At 44.0% G+C, this 24,275-nt stretch overlaps 1 protein-coding gene across 5 annotated transcripts; it reads left to right on the forward strand.

Annotated features, from left to right (window-relative positions):
• The first annotated feature begins 227 nt into the window (after nt 1–227).
• SFT2D2 (SFT2 domain containing 2) lies at nt 228–22,994 on the forward strand. 5 transcript variants are annotated; one of them, XR_016037344.1, is made up of 9 exons: nt 229–380; nt 6,081–6,167; nt 6,423–6,508; nt 10,125–10,206; nt 12,237–12,272; nt 12,368–12,426; nt 14,470–14,499; nt 16,311–16,884; nt 22,148–22,982. XR_016037344.1 is itself a non-coding variant. In XM_055402554.2 (8 exons), exons 1-8 carry the CDS (start codon nt 318–320, stop codon nt 16,348–16,350), a joined length of 483 nt encoding a protein of 160 aa, XP_055258529.1. In that variant the 5' UTR covers nt 229–317; the 3' UTR covers nt 16,351–22,111. The 5 variants fall into 5 exon arrangements, 4 of the variants coding, with proteins under 4 accessions (XP_088692128.1, XP_055258529.1, XP_088692127.1 ...); XM_055402554.2 differs by lacking the exon at nt 22,148–22,982 and having other exon boundaries at nt 16,311–22,111; XM_088836001.1 differs by lacking the exons at nt 14,470–14,499; nt 16,311–16,884 and having other exon boundaries at nt 22,148–22,994.
• The last annotated feature ends 1,281 nt before the right edge of the window (nt 22,995–24,275 follow it).

A 24,275-nucleotide genomic window follows, 5' to 3' on the forward strand; every position in this document is an offset into this window, starting at 1 on the left:
GGGAGGGGTGCCGCATGGAGTGTGGAATGCAGCGCTGTACGCAGAACCGCAACTTCTCCTAGCTCGGCAGACCTTAAATCCAGCTCTACGTGCCCACCCCTCCTTCCCTGATCAAAATCAGCCGGAGAAAGAGGGCGGGGCGTAGGCGGGCTGCGGGCGGTGGCCTCGCTGGGCGCCTGCGTGGGCCGGAGCCAGGTGGGCAGGACCCGGGCGGGGCGCGCTGTGGTTGGCGGCGGCTGGGGCAGCACCCGGAAGAACCTGCGACTCAGCCAGCGCAACAGGCGGCTGGAGGGGCAGCCGGGTGGACCCGTCCCGCCATGGACAAGCTGAAGAAGGTGCTGAGCGGGCAGGACACCGAGGACCGGGGCGGCCTGTCCGAGGTGAGTGCACCTTGGCGCCCCACCCTCCTGGTCGCACTCTCCTCCGCCCCGCGGCTGCTGCGCCCCTGCAGCGGTGGGAGGTCCGTCGGGGGCCTCCGAGAGCACCAAGCCCGCCCCCCAGCTCCGCCGGCTCTTGTTGCTGGCTGGTGAGAAAAGCATGCTGGACTTCTAGGATTTCTTGGAAAGCAGCTCTGCCTCTGCCCCTTTCTCCTCCCCCGCAGGCATCAAGACCTTCGCGTTCCCCACTTCCCACCCCAAGTGCCAGGGCCCAGGCATTCTGCATAAGGCGGTTGGCACCTGTTTACTTTTTTGTCCTTCACCCTTTCAACCTTCCGCGCCCCATCCCCAGACAAAGGGAGGGCTACGCTGGAGCAAAACCTAGCAACATCTGCGAAAGGAAGGGTGGCCGTCGGCGGCCCGGTTCCTGCTGGCCAGGGAAAAGGCTTTAGAGCCGAGCTAGGCAGAAGCCTCTGAGAACCTGGCGGAGGGAGTCCTCGTATAGATTGCCTGGGTTAGGCCCTGGTGAGGGTCCCTGCTGGATGCCCGCTTCGCGACGGGGCTTGTGGCCGCGCCCTGGTGCTCCCAGCTGCGTTCTTGCTCGGTTTAAGTTGTGGGGTGTGACATGCCCACCAGACGTTTGTGTACACTGTTGCTGTAAATTGTCTCCAGGAAAACCGTGAATTCCGGGAGCTTTGGGACCACATCTTGTTTCTCTGCCTGCACGTAGAAGTCTTAGACTTCATAGACGCCCAAAACCTCTTGAGGCCGCCTGCTTGTGTGTTTAGTTTATTAGAAAGGTTTGGTCGAGCTGAAACGTGGGCAATATTACCCGCTGTGTTCTAGAGCTACACAGTATGTTTATTGCCTATTTCTAATGCTTTGAGCTTTTGTTATTTTTTTTTTTTCCTTTGTGGATGACAAAATAACGTTTCTCTTTATTCTTGTTTGTATTCCATGGGCCTTGGTTTCCTCTTCTGTAAAAAGAAGCCGTTGCACAAGATAATATAGCTTCTTTCAACTCTGTACCTAAGTTTTTCCTCTGATTTTCATCAGTGTCTTTAGTGGTCATCTCAGCATGCTGCTTTCACTTGGTTTTGCAGTTGCTGATTTTATGTTGAGTAACCCTGATACCTCCACCCCTCCATGAAATCCCAGAACCCTAAAACTTGCTGTCTGAATCTTCACCTTGAAGAAGTAACACTATAGATGTTGAGCGTTACAGGAATTGGGGTTTAACTTTTTTTGGACAGTTCAAAGCAGCCTCTGGCTTCTTTTAAATCTATTGCCTTTATTAATTGGTCAAGTTTCAGAATTAATTTCATTATTCCTTGTTCTTGATTTCTGACTTCTAATATGAACCCTTAAGCCCAGCCTCAGACTAGGCCTAAGAAAATTTAGATGGCTGACAGTCATGCTTATCTTAAGTTTTATGCTGCAGACTGTCAATAAGGTTTTAAAGCATCTGGGGTTCAAAAGGGAGATGTTTTCCTTTCCTGAGGATTCTTGGGGGGACAGTGGGAATTATGCAGTTATTTTGATTTAGAAAACCATCATGAAGTGGTAGACAGACCCTCAAGAGTGAATGATCCTAGTACAGATTGAAAATATAAATGCTGAGTTTGTTTTTACCTAAAATAGTGAATGCCTAGGTTGGATACAATGAAGGGCTTTAAAGAGTTGTAAACTCAGGCATGTAAAGTCTGTTTTAGGAAGACGAGGTGCTTCTCTCTAGTTCTAAAATACTGCTGTCAGTTTCTTCTCTCTTGAGTGTGAGATTCCTGATTACATACATCACTGTGTGGCACTTCCTGAGTCCCAACTCCCAGGAAGCATTTTGCATCCAGCTGAATCATTCTCAGGGTTGTTTTTGGCTTAATTTTTACTTATTAGGTCCAGGCCACCTTGAAAATGTTGGTCCAGACTTGTCTCACATTTCCTATGCTTTTAAGGCTTGAGGATGCTGGTGAAATTTCTGTTTTTTTTTTTTTTTTGTGTGTGTGTGTGTGTGAAGTTAGACTCAGTGACCTTAAAGTCTCTTTCAGTTCAGTTCAGTCACTCAGTCCTGTCCGACTCTTTGCGACCCCATGAACCGCAGCACGCCAGGCCTCCCTGTCCATCACCAACTCACGGAGTCCACCCAAACCCATGTCCATTGAGTCGGTGATGCCATCCAACCGTCTCATCCTCTGTCGTCCCCTTCTCCTCCTGCCCTCAATCTTTCCCAGCATCAGGGTCTTTTCTAATGAGTCGGCTCTTCGCATCAGGTGGCCAAAGTATTGGAGTTTCAGCTTCAACATCAGTCCTTCCAATGAACACCCAGGACTGATCTCCTTTAGAATGGACTGGTTGACTCTCCTTGCAGTCCAAGGGACTCTCAAGAGTCTTCTCCAACACCACACACAGTTCAAAAGCATCAATTTTTCTGTGCTCAGCTTTCTTTATAGTCCAATTCTCACATCCATACATGACCACTGGAAAAACCATGGCCTTGACTAGATGGACCTTTGTTGACAAAGTAATGTCTCTGCTTTTTAATATGCTATCTAGGTTGGTCATAACTTTCCTTCCAAGGAGTAAGTGTCTTTTAATTTCATGGCTGCAATCAGCATCTGCAGTGATTTTTGGAGCCCAGAAAAATAAAATCAGCTGCTATTTCCACTGTTTCCCCATCTATTTGCCATGAAGTGATGGGACTGGATGCCATGATCTTAGTTTTCTGAATGTTGAGCTTTAAGCCAACTTTTTCACTCTCCTCTTTCACTTTCATCAAGAGGCTCTTTAGTTCTTCACTTTCTGCCATAAGGGTGGTGTCATCTGCATATCTGAGGTTAGTGATATTTCTCCCGGCAATCTTGATTCCAGCTTGTGCTTCCTCCGGCCCAGCGTTTCTCATGATGTACTCTTCATATAAGTTAAATAAGCAGGGTGACAATATACAGCCTTGACATACTCCTTTTCCTATTTGGAACCAGTCTGTTGTTCCATGTCCAGTTCTAACTGTTGCTTCCTGACCTGCATACAGGTTTCTCAAGAGTTTACATTCAATTATAAAAGCTGTCAGATGTCACCAGAAGTGAGTGCTTTAAAAAAATGTCGTTATTTTAAGTCTAACACTAGAAGTATGATTAGTTCTGTTTCTCCTACACATGAAACTGCAGAATTATAAAACTTGCCTGGTAATGTCTAGTCACAGATGGCTTCTTGATGAGTTTTCTAACTGATAACCTGGTCTTCATAAATCCAACTTCAACCTTTATTTTCTGTGGGCTTTCTGAAAATAGAGGCTTTGTTTTCTCTATAGGATTGTAGGGACGAGGAAGGTCTGAATGGTACCTGGTTTGAAAGCACAGGAATGAAGCGGTGTTCTTTCTCACCTTCTTCCGGTTACCAATCCTGTTTTCCTGAATGATTCTCAGTTTTTCTTATTTTGGCAAGAGCCGCTCTTCTCTCCACATCGCAGAGTTAAAGGGACCTTTGTGCATAACTACCAGTTGGGCAGCCTGGAAGCTGTTTGCCTACAGCTTCCATCCAGGTTCTATTCCAACTACGCTAATTTCCAAAAAGTGCACTAGCAGTTTCTAGAAACCATGAATTTAGGGAGTTATTTTGCATCCACACGGTTGATCTTCACAAACTGACAAAAAGAAGTGTTTCGTTTTTGCTGGGTCCAGTTGGAAGTGAAGCAACAGCTTCCTCTGGCCTGTGACCAAGCATGTGTGTGAAAGAACTTGCCATTACATGGGTGAAAAATTATGGCCCCCCTCCCCCATTTTGGCAAATACGGTGACATTTGGATGGTAGTCAGCTTGAGAGATGTGTAGAACCAACATGTTACTTTCTTTTCTGAAGGCAGAAACCAGAACTGCTTCCTATAACAATTTTAATTTTTACAAGAGCTGGCATCTCATCCTTTTGAGACTATTTTGTGCTTTAAATGCCAAGGCCATATCAGATTGATACTTTGTGGCTTATCTTTTTTAAAAAACAGGTGACTCTTAAAATGTCTCTGTAGGTGCCAAGCAATCCTATCCAATTTCGCTACCACACTTTTTTTTTTTCTTCATGTAGCTCTGTTCCTTTTTCCACCTTGACAAACATCTTCTTTGGTGCTTGCATGAGTAGCAAGAGTGGTAGCTTTTGATTTTTTTCTTCTGTCCTTGGTAGGAGGTTGAGAAAGGGTCTAACCAGATTTTCTGGGATGCCAGGAAAGCCTGGTAACAGAGCATCACAAGGCTCATTTTGGGGGAGAGCGTGGAATCAGGTGGCTCTGCTGTCAGCTCCTGGCTCCCTGCTCCCCCTGCACGTCACCATCTCTGATCATGCCATTCGTGCGTTCTGTGGCTTTGTGTGTCTACAGTTGCTCTTTGTGTGTTTGTGTACGTGTGTGTGTGAGGGGGTTTGCAGTGTCATGAGCCCACTCTCAATATGTGTGAATAGATGGGACAGGAGAGCCCCCTTTGATAAGCTGCCCTAAATACTTTTCTTGTGAGTGGAGAGGAAGCCATGCTGTAGCAAAGCTTGCCATGTCTGGGGGAGCCTCTGGTACTATTCTTCTGGCTTCTGGTTTGACAAGAAGTTTGGAGACAGGGTTGAGAACAGGCTCCTAAGCTGGGAGCAGTCAAGATGGTGCCCATCTAGTGACCTTTGCAGCCTCTACCACACTACCTTCCTCCATTAGCTGAGGGGATGTGGGGTCTGTAAACTCTTACCACGTGGCCTGGTGGAGACTGTGCTGTTCACTTGAGGTGAGGCCTGGGTGAATGAACATACATGGCACCTGGCTGCCCTGCCTCAGCTGGGCTGGAGGAAAGGCCTTTGGTCTCCCTGGCAGCTACCTGTGCAACTTGGAACAGCTGTGGCCACTGCATAGGTGAACAGGCCTCACGTCTCTGGTGCAGACACCTGACTGTCATCTTTGACATGGGGAAAAATAGCCTCAAGAGCTACTCATAGGCTCCCTTGTTTTAGCAGAGTTTTTCTGGAAATCTTGGCCTCTTCTGATCTTTGCTCTTGGGAAGGATCAATCATGGTGGCAGAGAGGGATGAGTAGGACAGTCATTAATTAACTAGGATCTGTCTCACATGAGGGTGGCTTGGCTGATGCCAACACCTTGAAAGAACAGTTTCTACCAAGAGTGAATAGACTTGGATAAGAATCTTGATTAGGATGAGAGTCAGGCTCCTCCTGGGTCCTGGAAGGGCCAGCAAAAGCAGTGAGTGACAAAACTTGACTGGTTGAATTAGGAGATGGTGCCCCATGGATCCCACTGCCCGAGTGCCACCCCTGTCTCTTCCCCTTTTCCTAGGCCTCTACAGGTAAAGCTCATGCCTTTCCAGATGACCTCATCTTGCTTGGGCTGCCATTAAGGGCTCAGGCTACTCCAGGATATTCTGCAGTCTTGCCTTTCTGTTTTTGAAGTACATTATGCTTAAAGCAGAGAGTTTTCACCTCTGCAGATATTCAGCCAGAAGTTGGTAGCCTCTAATTAGGTACAGGAGATGAGACTCATGGGATGGATAAGGAGCTGGATTCAGTGACTCATGAGGCTATTGTAGACATGACCAATTAGGAGTCCGTGTTCCTGCCTTCCTCAGTACAAGTTCTAAATTTCATTATGTGTAACCTTTGTTTTTGTGATTAAATATGCATACACATGTATGTAATTAGTTTTTTTATTTTATTTTTTTAAACTATTTTAGGTTGTTGAGGCCACTTCATTAAGCTCGGGCACCAGAATAAAAGGCTTCATTGCCTGTTTTGCTGCAGGAATTCTCTGCTCACTTCTGGTAAGACCTCTCTCCCCTCGTCCAGTCTTTCCCCCTGCCTTTCTTCTCTCCTCTTTCTACTTTCATCAACCTCCTCTTCTCTTTTGTTTTTCACTGAAATGCATGGATAAGAGGAGGGGAGGTAGGTAACAGAGGTGGAGAGGGAGCTGAGGGGTGCGGGGAGGGAACAGGTTCCTCTGTGAACTCCTGGTTCTGTGGCTGTGGTGTGGTAGAAGGGGTTCCTCATGTGCAAATGCCCTATGCCTTGTCTTACAGGGAACTCTTTTGCTCTGGGTGCCCAGGAAGGGACTATATCTCTTCGCAGTGTTTTATACCTTTGGTAACATCGCATCTCTTGGGAGGTAACAGTTTTGTTTTTTTTAAAATCTAACCTTAGCCAATTATTAGATGGGGAAATGGATGTAGAGTGTGTTTAGAGGGAAGTGAAGGAGGATGCTTCAGTAATTATAAGGATTTGGAGAGTAAAGAGGTTGTTAAAACACATCACTTTCATATCCTACCGCTTCTGTATATACATGTGTATTTTTAATTTCAGCATGTATTTACATCTTAGGTCATCTTTGAAATACCCCTGGGAGGAGGCAAGAACCGCTTGTAAAAATTACCACTGTAATTTTACATGGCACAGAGCAGTTGAATGACTTCTTCAGGATTTACAGCTCCACTGTCTCCAACACCACCTTCTCCATTGCGCTAGTGTTACTGTTCTGCTCCTCGCTGATTGACTTACATGCTCCCACCTTGTGCTGGGCTCAGAGGATTCAAAGACAAACAGGGTTTGGTTCCTCACTGGTTGGCCAGGCAGACAGACATACGGGATATGGAGAGAGTGATGCTTGGGAGAGGGCCGGGTGGGCTGAGCTGATCTGACCCGACCTGGGGAGTCAGGAGGACTTTCTGTGGAGAAGGTGCTCTCTGAGCTGCTCAGAGCTCTGGCATCTATCGCTGCTCCTCTGACGACTATGAGTTTCCTGTTGGGCTTCCCTGCCTCATTTATGGACCCCTCGCCAGGCCATTTTCCACAGAACTGTGGAGTCACTCATTTTGTAGCCCAACTTACCACTGTAGTGGCTCCCCATTCCCTCTCAACAGGTGAAGTTCAAACACCTCAGCATCATGTGGGACAGACCCTTCCAGTCCTCCTCCTCACTCAGGCTCAGCTTGCATTTCCCCCGAACATCTTTGCTCTTCGCTGGGATATTGCTCTGCCTGGGGTCCTGGCCCGTGTGTACCCCCTATTTGATGGGTACTTGCTTGTTTGTCAACACCTGACTCAAAAGTCACCTCTTGTATGAAACTTCTCGTAATTCCTTTTTCCGCTTCAGAATCACTGACCTCCTCCTTTAAAATGGGCTCTGTCCATCCCATATATATTTATCTGACAACACAGATAGCATGTTATTACACTGACTTGTTGCAGGTGTGTAAACCACTTGACAAGGGCTGCACTTCTGTCTTATTTGTCTCTCAGTTCAGTTCAGTCGCTCAGTCGTGTCCGACTCTTTGCGACCCCATGAATCACAGCACGCCAGGCCTCCCTGTCCATCACCAACACCTGGAGTTCACTCAAACTCATGTCCATCGAGTCGGTGATGCCATCCAGCTATCTCATTCTCTGTTGTCCCCTTCTCCTCCTGCCCCCAACCTTTCCCAGCATCAGAGTCTTTCCAGTGAGTCAACTTGTTGCATGAGGTGGCCAAAATATTGGAGTTTCAGCTTCAGCATCAGTTCTTCGAATGAACACCCAGGATTGATCTCCCTTAGAATGGACTGGTTGGATCTCCTTGCAGTACAAGGGACTCTCGAGTCTTCTCCAACACCACAGTTCAAAAGCATCAATTCTTCGGCGATCAGCTTTCTTCACAGTCCAACTCTCACATCCATACATGACCACTGGAAAAACCATAGCCTTGACTAGACGGACCTTTGTTGGCAAAGTAATGTCTCTGCTGTTTAATATGCTATGTAGGTTGGTCATAACTTTCCTTCCAAGGAGTAAGCGTCTTTTAATTTCATGGCTGCAGTCAGCATCCGCAGTGATTTTGGAGCCCAGAAAAATAAAGTCTGACACTGTTTCCACTGTTTTTCCATCAATTTCCCATGAAGTGATGGGACCAGATGCCATGATCTTTGTTTTCTGAATGTTGAGCTTCAAGCCAACCTTTTCACTCACCTCTTTCACTTTCATCAAGAGGCTTTTGAGTTCCTCTTCACTTTCTGCCATAAGGGTGGTGTCATCTGCATATCTGAGGTTATTGATATTTCTCCTGGCAATCTTGATTCCAGCTTGTGCTTCTTCCAGCCCAGCGTTCCTCATGATGTACTCTGCATATAAGTTAAATAAGCAAGGTGACAATATACAGCCTTGACGTACTCCTTTTCCTATTTGGAACCAGTCTGTACATGTCCCCAAATCTAGGTCTTTTTCTGGCTGGAAATGTTAACCAAATGATTAAGTATAATGCACTGGACACTTTCCTGAAACTTGATTTATTAATTCTTATGATAGTATAATGCTAGACCTTGGAGGTGTCTAATGTTGCTCTAAAGCTCTCTCAAAGACTAACTTTTGGGGAGTTTTGCTTTGGATATGCAGTGTAGGTTATAATGTAGAGTCTGTATTGAGCAGAATATATACGTGTGTTAGTCCAAAAGAACTATTTAACAAATCCTAATGGAACTGACCCTTCATGGCATTGCTTGGGGAGATAATAGGGAGTGAATTATTTCAGCTTGTGTCTAGGAGTTTGGAACTTTACCTGTAATCTTTTAAATTTTTGTATATGTACTGCATTTAATTTTAAAGGCTACCTTTGGCTCTTGCTTCTTGTTCAGTGTAGGCTTAAGAGTGCACTCAGCTCAAACACTTGACCGGGCAGCCTTGAATTCAAGTGGAAACTTAATGGCACTTCAAAGAGAGGTAGATTTATTTAACTTTTTTTTTTTTTTAATAGAACACTTAGTAGCTCATGTCATCTGCTGGTTGGCTTGTGTTAAACACTGACTGTAACCAGCTACTCCTGGAGCAATGCTTCTTGTGGCATTTCTGTCAGGAGTCAGGAAGCATGACTTACAGCTGGCCCTGGCTCTTGCTGTGTTAGGCATGTCTGCTTCATTTGTGTTTACTCTTTCTTATTAGCCTCCTCTCAAATTTCATCCCTGCAGAAGACAAGTGGAACCTGTCCTTTGGAGCTTGATAATCCAGTAGATGTGGGCTGGAATGCCAGCTTGTTTAAGTGCCTAGCTGTGTGATCTTGGATAAGTTACACAAGTAAATTAACCTTTCTGAACTTCATTTTCTCAACTCTAAAATAAGTGTAATAATACCTAACAGCCAGAGTAGTTGAGAGGATGAGATGGAATCATGTCTGTGATATCTAGCATTTAGCAAATAGTCCACACATCATGGATGCTATTACTGTCATCATTAGAATTATTCTCTGGAGATTATGAAAGAAAATGGAATTCTCTACTTATTAACATAAGCTACCTAAGTCTGTAAGATATGTTTTTTCTTTTTTCAATTGCCTGAGTCTTTTTGTCTCCATGGGTAGGTTGTTAAGCCGGCCAAGGTAGCACCTGTAAGAGAGGGGTCCTCTAGCCTAGTGGTTCTGGGGGTAGTTCTGGAGTCAGGCCTACATGCATCTGCAGCCTCCCGCTACCATTTTCTAGTTGGTTGGCCTTGGATAAGTAATAAGTACTTCTGGATTTAAGTTTCTTCATCTGCAAAGTAAGTATGGTAACTGTTCTGTGATCACTTCCTAAATTGTTAATGCACTGAGTAAGAATAAGGCACAAAGACCCTGAGCACAGCACCTGGCACAGGACTTTTCAGTGTTGCTACTGTTACTGCTCTCATTGCCACAGCTGAGCTGGAGCAGGCAATGGGGAGGCACCTTGGTGTCCCCAGTGTGGTTTTGTTCTGGTCTGAATGACTTGTCTGTGTTTGCTTCTTAGCACTGTCTTCCTCATGGGACCAATGAAACAGCTGAAGCGAATGTTTGAGCCTACACGTTTGATTGCAACTGTCATGGTGCTGGTAAGGTCTGCCTGTCAGGTAACAGAAGTTACCTGTTTAAAATAAGAGTTTTTGTTTCTGCTGTTTGGAGTTTTTTTCCTCTTAAATCTACAGACTTCTACCCTTTTCTCTTTCATCTTCACTTACAACCCGATGTTTGTACCTACTGTGGCAGAAGGGGGCAAACCTTTTTAAAAATTTATTTTTATTTATTTCTTTGGCTGTGCTGGGTCTTAGTTGTGGCATACAGGATCTAGTTCCCCCTTCAGGGATTGAACCTGGGCCCCTTGCATTGGGGGTGAGGAGTCTTAACCACAGGACTACCCGGGAAGTCCTAGGAGCATTCTTTATCTAATAATTTTTCTCTTCCCTCTGACTTGTGTTTTAGTTGGTATTAAGGTATTGCCAGTTCTATAAAGACCTCCCAGAAGGTGTTGCTTGTCAATTTAGCCAATCTCATGTGGTAGTAGGCTTCCCAGGTGACGCTTGGAGTAAAGAACCTGCCTGCCAATGCAGGAGACATGAGACGTGAGTTCGATCCCTGGGTTGGGACGATCCCCTGGAGTAAGGCATGACAGTCCACTCCAGTATTCTTACCTGGAGAATCCCATGGACAGAGGAGCCTGGTAGACTACAGCCCATAGAGTCACAAAGAGTCAGACGTGACTGAAGCGACATAGCCTGCATGCATGCGGGCATGTGGTAGTAAGAGAGCTGTGACATCCTTCTGGTAACAGGTGATGCCACATACAAGCAGAGCTTGGAGGGCATTACTCAAGAACACACGGTTCATTCTGTAGAGTGGGTATCCAGTTTAACATGGTCTCTTTTTCTCCTTGTCATTATCTGACTTTGGAATCCTGTTTGTTTTTGTCAGTTTTCCTGCGGTGGGTCTGGTCTCCTTCTGGCTCAGCACCCCTGTTCCCTGCTGGTCACCAGAGTGCCTTAAGTCTTGTCCTGTTTTTCTGTCCCTAATGGGGAATGCCTATCTCTTCCTTGGGCCATTTCGTTCCCTTGGACCATCCCATCATTCCAGACCATATTCTCTGGACTTCTGTTATAATTATCAGTATTACAGTATTGTAACTTGATCCATATACTTCTATTTTTAGTTTTGTGTACATCTCATTTGTTCAGATAGGTGAAAGTCCATTGCAACTATTTTGTGTTCTTTCAGAGCATCGGATACAATGCTGGACACCAGTTTATTTCCTTCATATTTATTGAGCAGTTACTGATACAGCAGGATAGAGAGGACAAGTATGACTGACAGCTGGATTAATTGTTCTTGGCCAGCCCTGGAAGTAGATGAGCTGGAGAAGTCTCTTGAAGGAAGAACTTTCTAAGAAAGGATGCAGGGGTGAGGGGAAGGTCTGGGATTCCTTGGCAATCCAGTGGTTAGGACTTTGTGCTTTCACTCTCATGGCTTGAGTCCAGTCCCTGGTCAGGAAACTAAGATTCCACAAGCTGTGTGGCGCAGCTAGAAAAAAAGAAGAATAGAAAGGACCTGGGCAAAGTGTTAGGTGTAACAGATACAAAGCTCTGAGAGTGAAGTCTCAAGTTAACCTTTGTCCTTGCATGCCCTTTCTACTCCAGAGACTATAAAGAAGTGTGTGTTAAACCTACTTTAGCACATTTGAATGGAAAGATGGATGGATGGGTAGACCAGAAATGAGCTTGTATTTGCTGGGCAGAGATTCTGAGAAAATTTGAAAGTAGAAGAGGATCCTCCTTCTCTTTTTAATCTACATGAATCCTTATTGACAGTTTCATTTGAAGTCTTCTGCCAAAACATGGGTTCTGAGGTAGCTTAGATGCTTTGAAATAATGGATGCATTTGGTTGCTGTAATGATCACAGCACCTGATTACTGCAGTTTGATGTGCTGCTGTAAGTCTGTCAAGAGTGATGTCTACCGTTTCCCCTCCCTGTCGTCGCTGTCACTGTATTAACTAGTTTCCCCTCCCTTTCGTCGCTGTCACTGTATTAATTAGTTTCCCCTCCCTGTCGTTGCTCTCACTGTATTAACTAACGTTTCCACTCTCTCTCTAGCTGTGTTTTGCGCTCACCCTGTGTTCTGCCTTTTGGGTAAGTGTTTCTTTTGATTTTCCTTGACCTTTTGGTGTCATACCCGTATGCCTTTTGTCATACACATTCCTGTAACCGTATCATTTTCCTTCCAGTGGCACAACAAAGGGCTTGCTCTCATCTTCTGCATTTTGCAGTCTCTGGCCCTGACGTGGTAAGTAACCTTTTCAGCCGTTCCCGCCCACATCAATCTCTGACTAATGCAGCTGAAGGAGATAAAATCCCACATGATGTGGGTAGGAGGATTAGGAAAACAGAAGCTTTTCAATTTAAAAATCCTTAATGATTCAAGTCAAGTACACTGTGGAGCCAAAGCCTGTCACCTTAGCCATGGCATTAGTGGTTTCGAGTGGTCGTGGGAGGCTGTTTGCCCATTGCGGCATTTTTGCTGGGCTCAGGGTTGATTTTGAGATGTTGCTAACATTATTCAACCATTCACGTCCAGTAAGGGCAAGGACAATGAAGTATTGTAGGGGCTGGTAAAAAGAGGCTTGTGAGTCAAATAGATATTAAAGAAAGGGAAACTGGCAAAAAACATCACAAGTGTTATATTTATGGTTGGATGAATCATTTAACAGAAGGACAAAAAGTGTCACTGTCCAGGAACAGTGACTGATGAAATGGAAAACTGTGTGGCTGCGGGGTGTAGCACGACCAGAGCATTGTGGTTCAGAGCCCAAGCATAGAGAAAGAACCATTGGAGACATTATTATTCAAAACCATGGGTGGTGCTGTAGGTTCATGGCCATGCAAACCTGTCCAAGCACGTATGGAAACAATAGCTTCTGAGACATTTCCGTAATATGTTCACAGTTTATCAAAGGATGATATCTACCAGGACAGTTTCATAAAAATGTGACTAGATCTACTTTGGGAAAAAAGTGTTGGCTGTAATGCAAAGAAAGGAGGACTGAAAGTTTTAAAACTTCCAGGGATCAAGTGTAGTCTTATTTGATAGAATTCATCTTGAGACTGCATGCTTAACGTCCATTCTTCTTTTTAGTAATTTTGGACTTTTGAATAAATGTACTTTCAAAATTCCCTTTGGAATGTACTCTGTTCCAAGTAAGTGAGCTTCTGTACATGGTGAGTGTTAGAATCAGAGAAGGATGGCCTGATTTTAATATGACACATACAGTGTGTTAATGTATTGAAAGGGCCTGGTGTAATGGCTTATGTTTACATTTTGGTTTTCTCCTGGAGGCAGAACTCAGTGCTCACATGCACATACCTTTCTTTGCTTATCGACTGATTATGAAGCCAGTTTTTAAAGGTTTGGCATTCATATGGGCAGAGGCAAATGGCCCTGTGAATGCTGATGTGTTCCAACATCATATGCCTTCTTAGGGCTGATTGACGTCCAGCCTGCCTGACACCCAGGCCTGGTCTTTTAGGGTGTGGCCAGCTTCCTCCCTGTGTGGTTCCCTCCTGGGGAAGGGGCTGAGTTAACTGAGACCACCAAGAAATCTGTGGGCTTGGATTCTTAAAGAATCATAGTTTAAAAAAAAGAACCGTAGCTTGCTTACACTTTCATCCATAGAGCAGTGGGTAGTATGTTTCCCCATCTTTACCTATTCCCTTTTCACTTCTTTTTCAATTAATAGGCACAGAGCAGAAAATTTATCCTAGTTGGGTAGAAGGTACATTCTATTGAGGATTTGTAAAATATTAGGGGACAACGGGTTTGGATCTTATTTGGGACTTCCCTGGTGGCTCAGATGGTAAAGCGTCTGCCGGCAATGTGGGAGACCTGGGTTCAATCCCTGGGTTGGGAAGATTTCCTGGAGAAGGAAATGGCAACCCTCTCCAGTATTCTTGCCTGGAGAATCCCATGGACGGAGGAGCCTGGTGGGCTACAGTCAGTCCGTCGTGTCACAAAGAGTCGGACACAACTGAGCGACTTTACTAAGAATAGGGCTTCTAGGATATCTGGAATCTGTGTTGTAGCTGACGTTGCTGGCTCATTTGGTTAAAGATTAACCCCGTGAGGCTGAGGTGACAGTTATCGCCACATGGGCCTTTTGCCCTCCAACTATTACAGATGATACTTGCTTCCCTGTTATACACATGATGCAGTGTGTATGTGCTTGTGTGTGTGTATATGTGTGTATTGGTGTATGTGTGTTCATGCACAGTTCACTGTGTAACCTTCCACTCCTTTCATCTGACTAGATCTTTTGTTTGTTTTTCATTGTAGGTACAGTCTTTCCTACATACCATTTGCAAGGTAAGACTGACTCTCCTTAGGACTGTAATGTCAATTATTTGGGGATGAGGATATGTTTGCACAGGTCCTTTTAGTTTAGGGTGGTTTTATAGAGCTCATGCTATTATATATTTACTAAAAATCCTTGAGACAAATAGGCAGATGTTATGCATCTGTTTTATGATTTTATACATTTGTAAGCTGAGCCTCATCCCCAGCCCCACCTATAATACAATCAGTGATGGTCACTGACCCAGGTCTACCAATTCCTGATGCTGGGAACATTCTGATGTGATAGATAGATTCCTTATCACTTTTTAAAGCTGTAACTTTGTGGATATTTTCTTAAAGATGATTCTCACCTTAATAATCACTGAGCAAAGGATGGAAGGTTCATGCTTGTTTTCTTGCCCTATCCCACTGATGGAACATTTCAGAAAAGAATTCATAAAGGGAAGTAAGCAGGGCCAGAACTCTGGAGGACTGCGGTTTCCTAATTAGCAGTGTGACCTTGGGCAACTCACTTGACCCCACCTTGGCCTGAAAGGACTCATGATAACTGAGAATAGTTTCACCCCTTCTCACTCTGAGCTTATGACCTCAGTTCAGTTCAGTTCATGACCTCAAGACCTCCTTAAATTAGCACTTTCAGTGATCTCTGACTCTGTTCTCATATCACTCTTTAATGTCCATTCTTTTATAACCTGTTACCTAAAAAGGGGCTTTTCTGTACCTGTGTTAAGGAAATGGGAAGTGTGGGAGAGCTGGGAATGAGGAAGAACAGGCTTAAGTTTAACTGCCTTCCAAGCCTGTGTCTGACAGTGACCAGAAGATGCTGGGGAGTGACTGATTAGACAGGAAGTTAACCAGCTCATTGTGTTAAAGGCTGTGTGAATAGACTTTCCAGGTCCCTTAATATGTTATGTATATTGTGAGCTGCCACGAGGGTTCTTACTTGGTCATAAAACACTCTCTCGTGGATCTGCTAGGACTTCAGCGTGGAGCGTATCTTAAGAAATGCAGTCCTAGAATTATCTTGATGGTAAAATACAGTGTCTGTTCACGTGAATGCCTTCTCTCATGCTCCCTGCCTCAGGTGACTCTAGTATCCTTAGCACAAGTGCAGCTGAGAGCACAGAGAGTAGAGCTTGGGTGAGAAGTCTTAGATGTGGAGGTGGGATGGACATGCCTGCTTGGAGAGCATAGTGATTTGCTGAGCTCTCACTCTTTTCTTGCATGCTCTGCACTGAATTCCAAGAAGTCAGTGCCTGAATTAGGGCTCATACAGCAGGGTTACAAGTGCTAAGTCCTCATAGAGAGCTCCATGTGCTAGGGAACTGCACGATGTCTCTTAACAAGTTTCTGCTGCCTAATTAGAAGGAAGAAAGGCCCTAGTGCCTATTTTATTTAATGTTTTTAGTGCATTCTGGTTGATATTAAAGTACACAGTCCTGACTAAATTTTGGTTTCAGAAAGTTTCTGCTTTCTTCCTATTTTTTCCTCTGATTGTCAAGATAGTTGTTGTTTATTAAATACCTCCTCTGTTCAGTGCATTAATCCCCAAACTGGTCAGTAGGATAGGTGGGAACATGCCCTTTTACAGATGAGGAATTTGAAATTCAAAGAAGGCAAGTAACTTGCCCAGTATAACATTGCTAATAGATGTTGAAGCTGAAGTTGATGCCATGTAGATCCGACCTCATAGTCCAGGTGCTTTCTGCTCTGCAGCATGCTACTCTGGGTGCCCAGGAAATCTCAAGGAGGGCCTTTACCACTTCCAGGAGGCTTTGGGGTGATGATCTCCTGTTTTTCTTTGTGTTTTTTTCTCCCAGGGACGCTGTAAAGAAGTGTTTTACCGTGTGTCTTGCATAACACACAGCCAGGTTTGCAAAGCTCTGGAAAGCACCGTGGATGGATGTGGGTGGACCGAGATGTAAATATCTTCTAAACCTCTGTCTCACAGACATGTGCCTTTGATCTTGCAAGCAACATATGGCTTGCATTTTGAACCTTTGAGGATTGCTTCTGGAGGCAACTGTGTGTTCCCAAACCCAAATATCTGTTGCATGATACAAGAAATGGGTTCTATATCTGACAGAGTGGAATCTTCCTCATATACCTTTGGATGGTGTTCCACTGAGTTCTTATGAATAAAAACCTTGTTAGCAGCAGCAGATAAGCCTTGGGAGCAGGTGATTCCCAGTTGGTGACAGATGGCCCCATTGGAGACTCAGGTGCAACAGGAAGGGATAGAGTTTGGGAATCAATGGGACTTGGTAGATTTGTCCCTCAGCGTGTCACGCCTGCCCCATACAACATGGACGTACTTCTACTCTGGTGTCCAGAAACAAGCTGCCATCCTGACATTTGAACATGAGCCTGTGAAGAGCCTGGCTGTGGAATGAGGTAGAAAAGCACTTTCTGATGATGTGTGTTGGTTTTAAACCTGAATAGCTCTCTTCTGATTCCACACCTGACTATGGAATGTATTTTCTTTCTTTTTTTTTTTTTTAATTGGAGTATAGTTGCTCTACAGTGTTGGGTGGGAATGTATTTTCTAACGCTCAGTGCTTACTCTTTTTCTTGGGTTTTCATTTCTTTCTTTCTCCCTCCCCAACATATCTTCACTCTTGACCTCCTGGAACAAAGCTGCCCCAGTAAATACTGCTGCTGCTGCTAAGTCGCTTCAGTCGTGTCCGACTCTGTGCGATCCCATAGACGGCAGCCCACTGGGCTCCCCTGTCCCTGGGATTCTTCAGGCAAGAACACTGGAATGGGTTGCCATTTCCTTCTCTAATGCATGAAACTGAAAAGTGAAAGTGAAGTCGCTCAGTTGTGTCCTTTTGGACAGGAGCCAGTAGGAGGTGGAAAACCATGCTGCTCTCTGCTGTGCTCCGCCCCCACCACCATTATTTGTAAATGTTTGCTTTTAAATCGATTTTGTTTTCCATTCTCCTCTGGAATGGGGCCAGGGGAGAGTAGGTGGGAAGACAGAGCCCAACCATGGAGCCAGCAGAAAGTAGGCTCGCCTACCCAGGGACCTTTAAACAGTCCCAGTGTTTTGCACTGGAACCTGTGCTGGAAGTGGTGGGAGAAGACACTGGGGGCTGCAGAGTGGCCACATCACAGCCTGTAGCCTGATCACAGACAGACCGTTTTCGTGTCCCTGATCTTGTCTAGTCCTGGTAAGAGCCTTGTGATGAAGCAGAGATTGTTAACCCACTTGGCAGTCCAAAAAAATCAAGGCTCAGAGAAGTGACTAGATCTACCCAAAATCAGAGTTGGTGGCAGAACTGAGTCCTGAGCCTGGGTGCCCCCGCTTCAGTCCCCTTTGTAACCACATTTCTGGATGTGGCTCTGGTGACATCTCCTATAACTGTTTTCCCCGTTTTCATCAGTCAAGCTTGTTCCTTTTCTGGCCCCAGTTCTCTGCATCACTGTATCTTCTGCTTAGTCTCCCTGTGGGAAGCTTCCTCCTGGGTCTGTGGCCTCTTCATCAGTTCTTTTGTGCCCATTTGCCCCTCCTTGCTGCATGACCATCAGAGTGTCCTGTATTGATCATCAGAGCTCTTGGCATTGCAGGGCCTCCAAAGTCTCCTTCAAAGCCAGTCTATTTGGGTTTGCCTTTGTTTTCTTCTTCCAGGTCTGGCCTGTCCACTCAAGCTCTTGGTCTGGGAGCCTCCAAACCAAACGCAGTGTTCCACCTCTTGTCTCCTTGCTTGCTAATTGCTGAATTCTTTTTTCTGCTGTAGCTGAGATCTCAGACTGGCAAGGCTTTTCTTCTGATCTGGGAGAGGTATGAACAGGCCTGATGGTGCCAGAATGAAGAACCAATGTTACTGGGTCCTTTCTAGGCTGTTGAGGGCATCCTGTCTTCTGCTGAGACCCCTAATATACCTTCAGCTAGAAGTGAAAAGTATATACTACCATCTGGTTACCTTCACATGCCAGGTGCTTCCAGGAGACTGCTCAGGTGTCAGAAGGGCCCTGAATGGGGCCAGAAGGAAGTCAGGAGTCTTCATTGCTTCTTCTCTTTAAAGTTAATGTGAAACTAACCTGGTCTCAGTGTGAGCTTCAACTAGCCTGGAGGCCACAAACAGCCACTGGATTTCTGTGGCTGACCCCTCTGTACCTTTTTCAGAGGCTGGACTTGGACTTTGTGAGACATGAGGTTAAGAGGTCACCTGGCCTGTATGATGTCATGGTGGTTAATGTGTGCTATGAAGTCAAACAGGTCTGGGTGAGTTGTGGCTCAATCACATGCTAGTGTCAGGTTGAACAAGCTCCTTAACCTTTGGTCCTCATGTTGCTCATCTGTTTAAAAATAATGGGGATAATTGCTGCTGGATCATTACAGGATGTCAATGAGAAATATGTCAGGTGCTTAGCAGGGGGCCCAGCATAGGAAAATATCTCAGTAAAAGGTAGGTATTATTATTTAAGCCTGACAATAATGGATGACCATTGAAGGTGACAGGGTGAATGTCTCTGGTCATTAATTTATCTAAAAAAATTTATTTTGTAGTATGTGTCTGGCACTACAGACATCACCATGCAACGTCTCACTGAATAGCCACAATAACTTTGCTAGATTAGCAGTGTATGCTAGTCGCTGGGTTGTGTCTGGCTCTTTGTGACCCTACGTACTGTAGCTCACCAGGCTTCTCTGTCCATAGGATATTCCAGGCAAGGATACTAGAGTGAGTTACCATAGACTAGCAGTCTTGTCTGTATTATTAGACAAGGAACAGCCTCAGAAAGGGTGAAAGGTCTGTACCAGATCTCACCGGCAGAGGACACCAGTTCTTAGATAAAAGCTCCTACTTTGTCTACTCTTGAGTCCTGTGGCCAGTTTGCTCAGACAGGTCCATTCCAACACCTTAGCAGCTCGTGGGTGATCTTGCCTTCCAAGATCTTCCCAGACTCCTACATTTTTCTTTCTGGTGCCTTACTTCTTGCTTGCTTCCCTACTTGTTTTTGTCTGCCGGATTGTAGGTGTCCATTTCAAATGTACTGAAATCTGTTCCTAAGCAACAGTCCTGGTTAAAAGCAACCCCATGGATGAGACAAGGAGTGGAGAGTTAGGGTTTTAGATCCTGTGGCTGTTCGTGGTCTGTTTCCCTGCTCCTCTGCCTTCCATCTTAACCTGTTCATTGCTGGGTTAGATCTTTGCATTTTGGAATGAAGGGAACCATTGAGGTGGCTCTTTTGTAGATAAGAAATGTGTTTGTTCAAGGCGGTGCTTCCAGCAGCTGGGTGGGAGGCTGGCCTGAACGCTCTTCCTTGGCTGTGTTGGCCTGTGACCACTGTGCTGGGAGCAGCGCTGCTCTCCATTCCTGGAGGCCTGGCTGCTTCTTAGGTTTCCCCACCCCTTAGAATCTGCTTGTCTGATGCTGGGCTAATGTGTTTACTAACTCATTGCCCCCATCTCCTGTCTCAGAGTTCTTCACTTTTGCCTGATGTGTTCAGGGTGGCCTCTGGCTCTCCAACTTCTCTGCATGGCTGAGCCCATGGCTATGGGCTGCTGAGACCTGGCCCAAGGTTTCCTTTTTCCCTTCCACAGACTGTCTTGTCTCTGGGAAGGAGCAAAACACTCTGTCTGGCTGAGCGTTCTCATTGGCCTCATTATCAGTGCTTGGAGCTTCTGTGCGTCACTCCTGTGTGGTGACTGTGGGTTATCCACCCGAGTGCCACCCTAATCATGAAATGCATCTAAAATTACTTTTGGATACTTCCATTAGGAAAGATAATTAAGAAGAGGGTCATACCTTAAAAAGAAAAAGGTGTGGGGGCACTGGTTTGGCCACTTCTGCTTTTGATATCTCCATGAGAGTGAGACCTGACGGAATGAATTAGAAAATGAAACTGCAGCCCTGTGACTTGGGCATTCTTTTCGTATGGGGTCGCCTGTACGCGGCTTGTCTTCTCATCTCTTTCCTCAGGTAACTTCTGACTAGAGTTGGCTGCAGAATTACAGATACTTCAGCGTTCACAGCCTATCCGTAAACTTCATTTTAAGCAGATAAAAACAACAAAATCAGTGTTGAAGGTTTATAAAGTCATTTTGCTAGGTAGTGGGCATCATTCTTTTGATTTTAAAATCCAAGACTTAAGTTTTTAGATATGCAGTAGTTTTCTTGCAGTTAGCATTTTTAAAAAAGTGAATAGACTCTTGCCTGATGTTAAATACAGATTTATATGTGTATAGCTTTTGAAAAGATTAACAAAAGAATTTACATTTAAAAGTCTACTTTTTTTTTTTACCAATTTTTATTTAAAAAGTTGGAAAGTTAAATCATGTGACTTTAAAGTACCTTCTCATTTATGATTTATTGAAATTCTGAGTTCTTGAGGGTTTTTTGGTCAAGTGAAGAGGAGAGTGCTATGTGGTGTAGTTGCCCCCAGTTTACTTGGGGTAGGGCATTCAGTCCCACTTTTCAGTTACCTAGTTCTATCCTGAATGCCTTGATAACACTCCTAAGGCCCTGGTACACTTATGCTTTGCTGTTGATGGCTCAGATTTCTGCCTCTTAGCTTCACAAAGCAGAGATCTTGCTGCAGGGCTTGTGAGCAGAGTCCAGGGACCATCAGTGCCTTTGTTGATGTAAACTGACTGAATAAAATTATGTTCTTTTTTAGCCGGAGCTGATAAACTGATGATGAGCTTGAAAATATACAAAGCATTTTCTATAGATGGAATGAACTGAAAGCAGGGAAGAGTATGCTCACTAGGCAGAAGGAGCATGGCTATTTGAAGTGAAAGGTCAATCCATAGCATTGTAATAAACAATCCACAGCATCGTAATAAACAACCACTACTGATGTGTATATTCAGAACAATGTCACTACATTTTTTTATTGGAGAATAATTGCTATAGTGGTCATTACATTTAATAAATAACACCAAAAAACAGACATAGCAGAGGCAAAAATTCCCTGATATAAATGACTGCCTTGATTTAATATCATTGTGGATCTGTGGGAGCCATCCTTTGAGACCAAACTGAGACTCAAACTGGGCAGAATGTTGCTTTCTGCCTGTTGAACTTCCAAATTGCAAGAAGAGGTTAATGCACCTTAAGTACGAATGAACCTTACACTTGTTTAGTGTCTTAAAGGAGAACCATAGTTTACATGCAATCTTGTGGTCTTAATGCTATGAAAAGTGGTTTCTTTGCCTTTTTCAATATATTTGCTTGTCTTAGCCACTTTGAACAAGGAAAAACAATTAAAACCTCTGAACTATGATCTTTTGCTGCTTTGTACATTCTGATTGTGCAGTTGAGATGATGGATTTTTAAAAGCCCATGGGGAGTTTATATGCCTACAGAACATTGTGCCCGTTCTAATATGATAAGCTTTTAAGACACTTTGTTAAAAAGTCGTTTTTGTAATTGTATAGATACTCAGCTAATTTTGAATGCTGCTGATGGCATACCTAAATTTTTATATCAAAAATATATTGTGTGCTGTTTTTCCTATCTTGAGATCCTATTTCATACAATGAATATTGTTTTCTTTTTACTAACTCCTTTCAAAGAGAAAGAATTTACTGTTAAGCAAGCTGTTTTTCCCCCAAATACCACAAAACTTTTTTTCTCTAATAAATGAGAGCATTATGATCTTTAATAAATCTTGTCCTGTCTCTTATTCATGTTTGTTTTTCCAGGAGGTATTAAGTCAAATGAAGACTCCATGACTATGAGAAAAGACCATGTCTTTAAGATGAACCCTTAATGGTAGCACATATCATTGGTACTTAAAGATGTGTTTTGAGATAACCCTGGGTGTTTATTGGAAGGACTGATGCTAAAGCTGAAACTCCAATACTTTGGCCACCTCATGCGACGATGAGACAACTCGGTTAAAAAGATTTGAACAGACATTTAACTTAAGAAAATATGTGACTAGCAAGCAAACACATCTAATCTAATAATAATATATCATCATTATGTTAATAAAAACAGGTAAAACTCAATTCTAGATTTTGAAGATGTATTCTTAAGTGGAAAAATTATAATGAAAGCAAGGAAGTTATTTGTATAAAAGTTTGGATAGTGATTGCTTTAAGAAGGATGGAGATGTTAATGATTGAGAAGAAACAGAATGTGTGGAGACCCCGGGTGCTGATTGTGTTCTATATTTTGATCAAGTGGTCCTTGCAGGGTGTTCATGGGTAAATCATTGGTTGCACTTTGTGTTTTTTGTGTATGTGCTCTTTTAAAAGAATGTATATTTTTTTCTTTTGCTGCACTGGATCTTGGTTGCGGCATACAGGTTCATCATTGCAGCATGAGGGTGGGATCTTCCATGGGAGTGCACAGGCTTCTCTCTAGGTGCACTCTGCTGGCTTAGTAGTTGAGGCACATGAGCTTCATGGCATGTGGGATCTTAGTTTCCCAGGCAGGGATTGAACCTGTGTCCCCTGCATTGGAAGGTGGATTCTTAACCACTGGACCACCAGGGAAGTCCCTGCACATGAACTTTTGTGATGTGTTGTATTTTATAATAAAAGAATCAGCTTCAGTTTCATTGGTTGTCTGTTTTCTATTTAATTGATTTCTTACATTTCTTCTTTCCTTTATTATACTTACTTTGGGTTTATATTACTTTTATAGCTTTTTAAAAGTTAGACATTTAAATTGTTGACTTTAGATCTTTCTCTTGTAATATAATTTAATACTGTAAATTTCTCTCTAAAGACTATTTTAGCTACATCTCACAAATTTTGATATGTTGTGTTTTCATTTACAGTCCAATATATTTTTTATTTCTCTGATTTTTTTCTTTGGTCCATTTTTTTATATACAAGTGTGTTTAATATTCAGATATTTGGGGATTTCCTGGATGTCTGCTGTTGATTTATAATTTAATTCTGTTGTAGTCAGAAAACATAGTTTACATTATCTTAATGTGTTTAGGTATATTGGGACTTGTTTATGGCCCAGCATATAATCAATCTTGATGGATGTTCCATGTATATTTGAGAAGAATTGCATTTAGCACTGGTTGTGTGGAGTACTCTATAGATCCCAGGTCAAATTGGCTCATCAGTTCAGTTCAGTCACTCAGTCGTATCCGACTCTTTGCGACCCCATGAATTGCAGCACGCCAGGCCTCCCTGTCCATCACCAATTCCCGGAGTTCAATCAAACTCCTGTCCATCGAGTCGGTGATGCCATCCAGCCAATTCATCCTCTGCCGTGCCCTTTTCCTCCTGCCCCCAAGCCCTCCCAACATCATAGTCTTTTCCAGTGAGTCAACACTTTGCAAGAGGTGGCCAAAGTATTGGAGTTTCAGCTTTAGCATCAGTCCTTCCAATGAAAACCCAGGGCTGATCTCCTTTAGAATGGACTGGTTGGATCTCCTTGCAGTCCAAGGAACTCTCGAGTCTTCTCCAACACCACAGTTCAAAAGCATCAACTCTTCAGCGATCAGCTTTCTTCACAGTTCAACTCTCACATCCATACACGACCACTGGAAAAACCATAGCCTTGACTATACGGACCTTTGTTGGCAAAGTAATGTCTCTGCTGTTTAATATGCTATGTAGGTTGGTCATAACTTTCCTTCCAAGGAGTAAGCGTCTTTTAATTTCATGGCTGCAATCAGCATCTGCAGTGATTTTGGAGCCCAAAAAAACAAAGTCTGACACTGTTTCCACTGTTTTTCCATCTATTTCCCATGAAGTGATGGGACCAGATGCCATGATCTTAGTTTTCTGAATGTTGAGCTTCAAGCCAACCTTGTCACTCTCCTCTTTCACTTTCATCAAGAGGCTTTTGAGTTCCTCTTCA

The sequence above is a fragment of the Moschus berezovskii genome, chromosome 4 (genome assembly GCF_049115385.1).
Source record: "Moschus berezovskii isolate FMDL1 chromosome 4, NW_MosBer_1.0, whole genome shotgun sequence".
NCBI classification, from domain to species: Eukaryota; Metazoa; Chordata; class Mammalia; order Artiodactyla; family Moschidae; genus Moschus; species Moschus berezovskii.

What these genes read in the sequence shown, in the direction of transcription:
- SFT2D2 (XM_055402554.2), top strand. Translation starts at nt 318, where the DNA reads ATGGACAAGCTGAAGAAGGTGCTGAGCGGGCAGGACACCGAGGACCGG. An exon ending in AACATCGCATCTCTTGGGAG is followed by an intron (nt 6,509 to 10,124) that starts GTAACAGTTTTG and finishes TTTGCTTCTTAG; the next exon opens with CACTGTCTTCCTCATGGGAC. An exon ending in CCCTGTGTTCTGCCTTTTGG is followed by an intron (nt 12,273 to 12,367) that starts GTAAGTGTTTCT and finishes TTTTCCTTCCAG; the next exon opens with TGGCACAACAAAGGGCTTGC.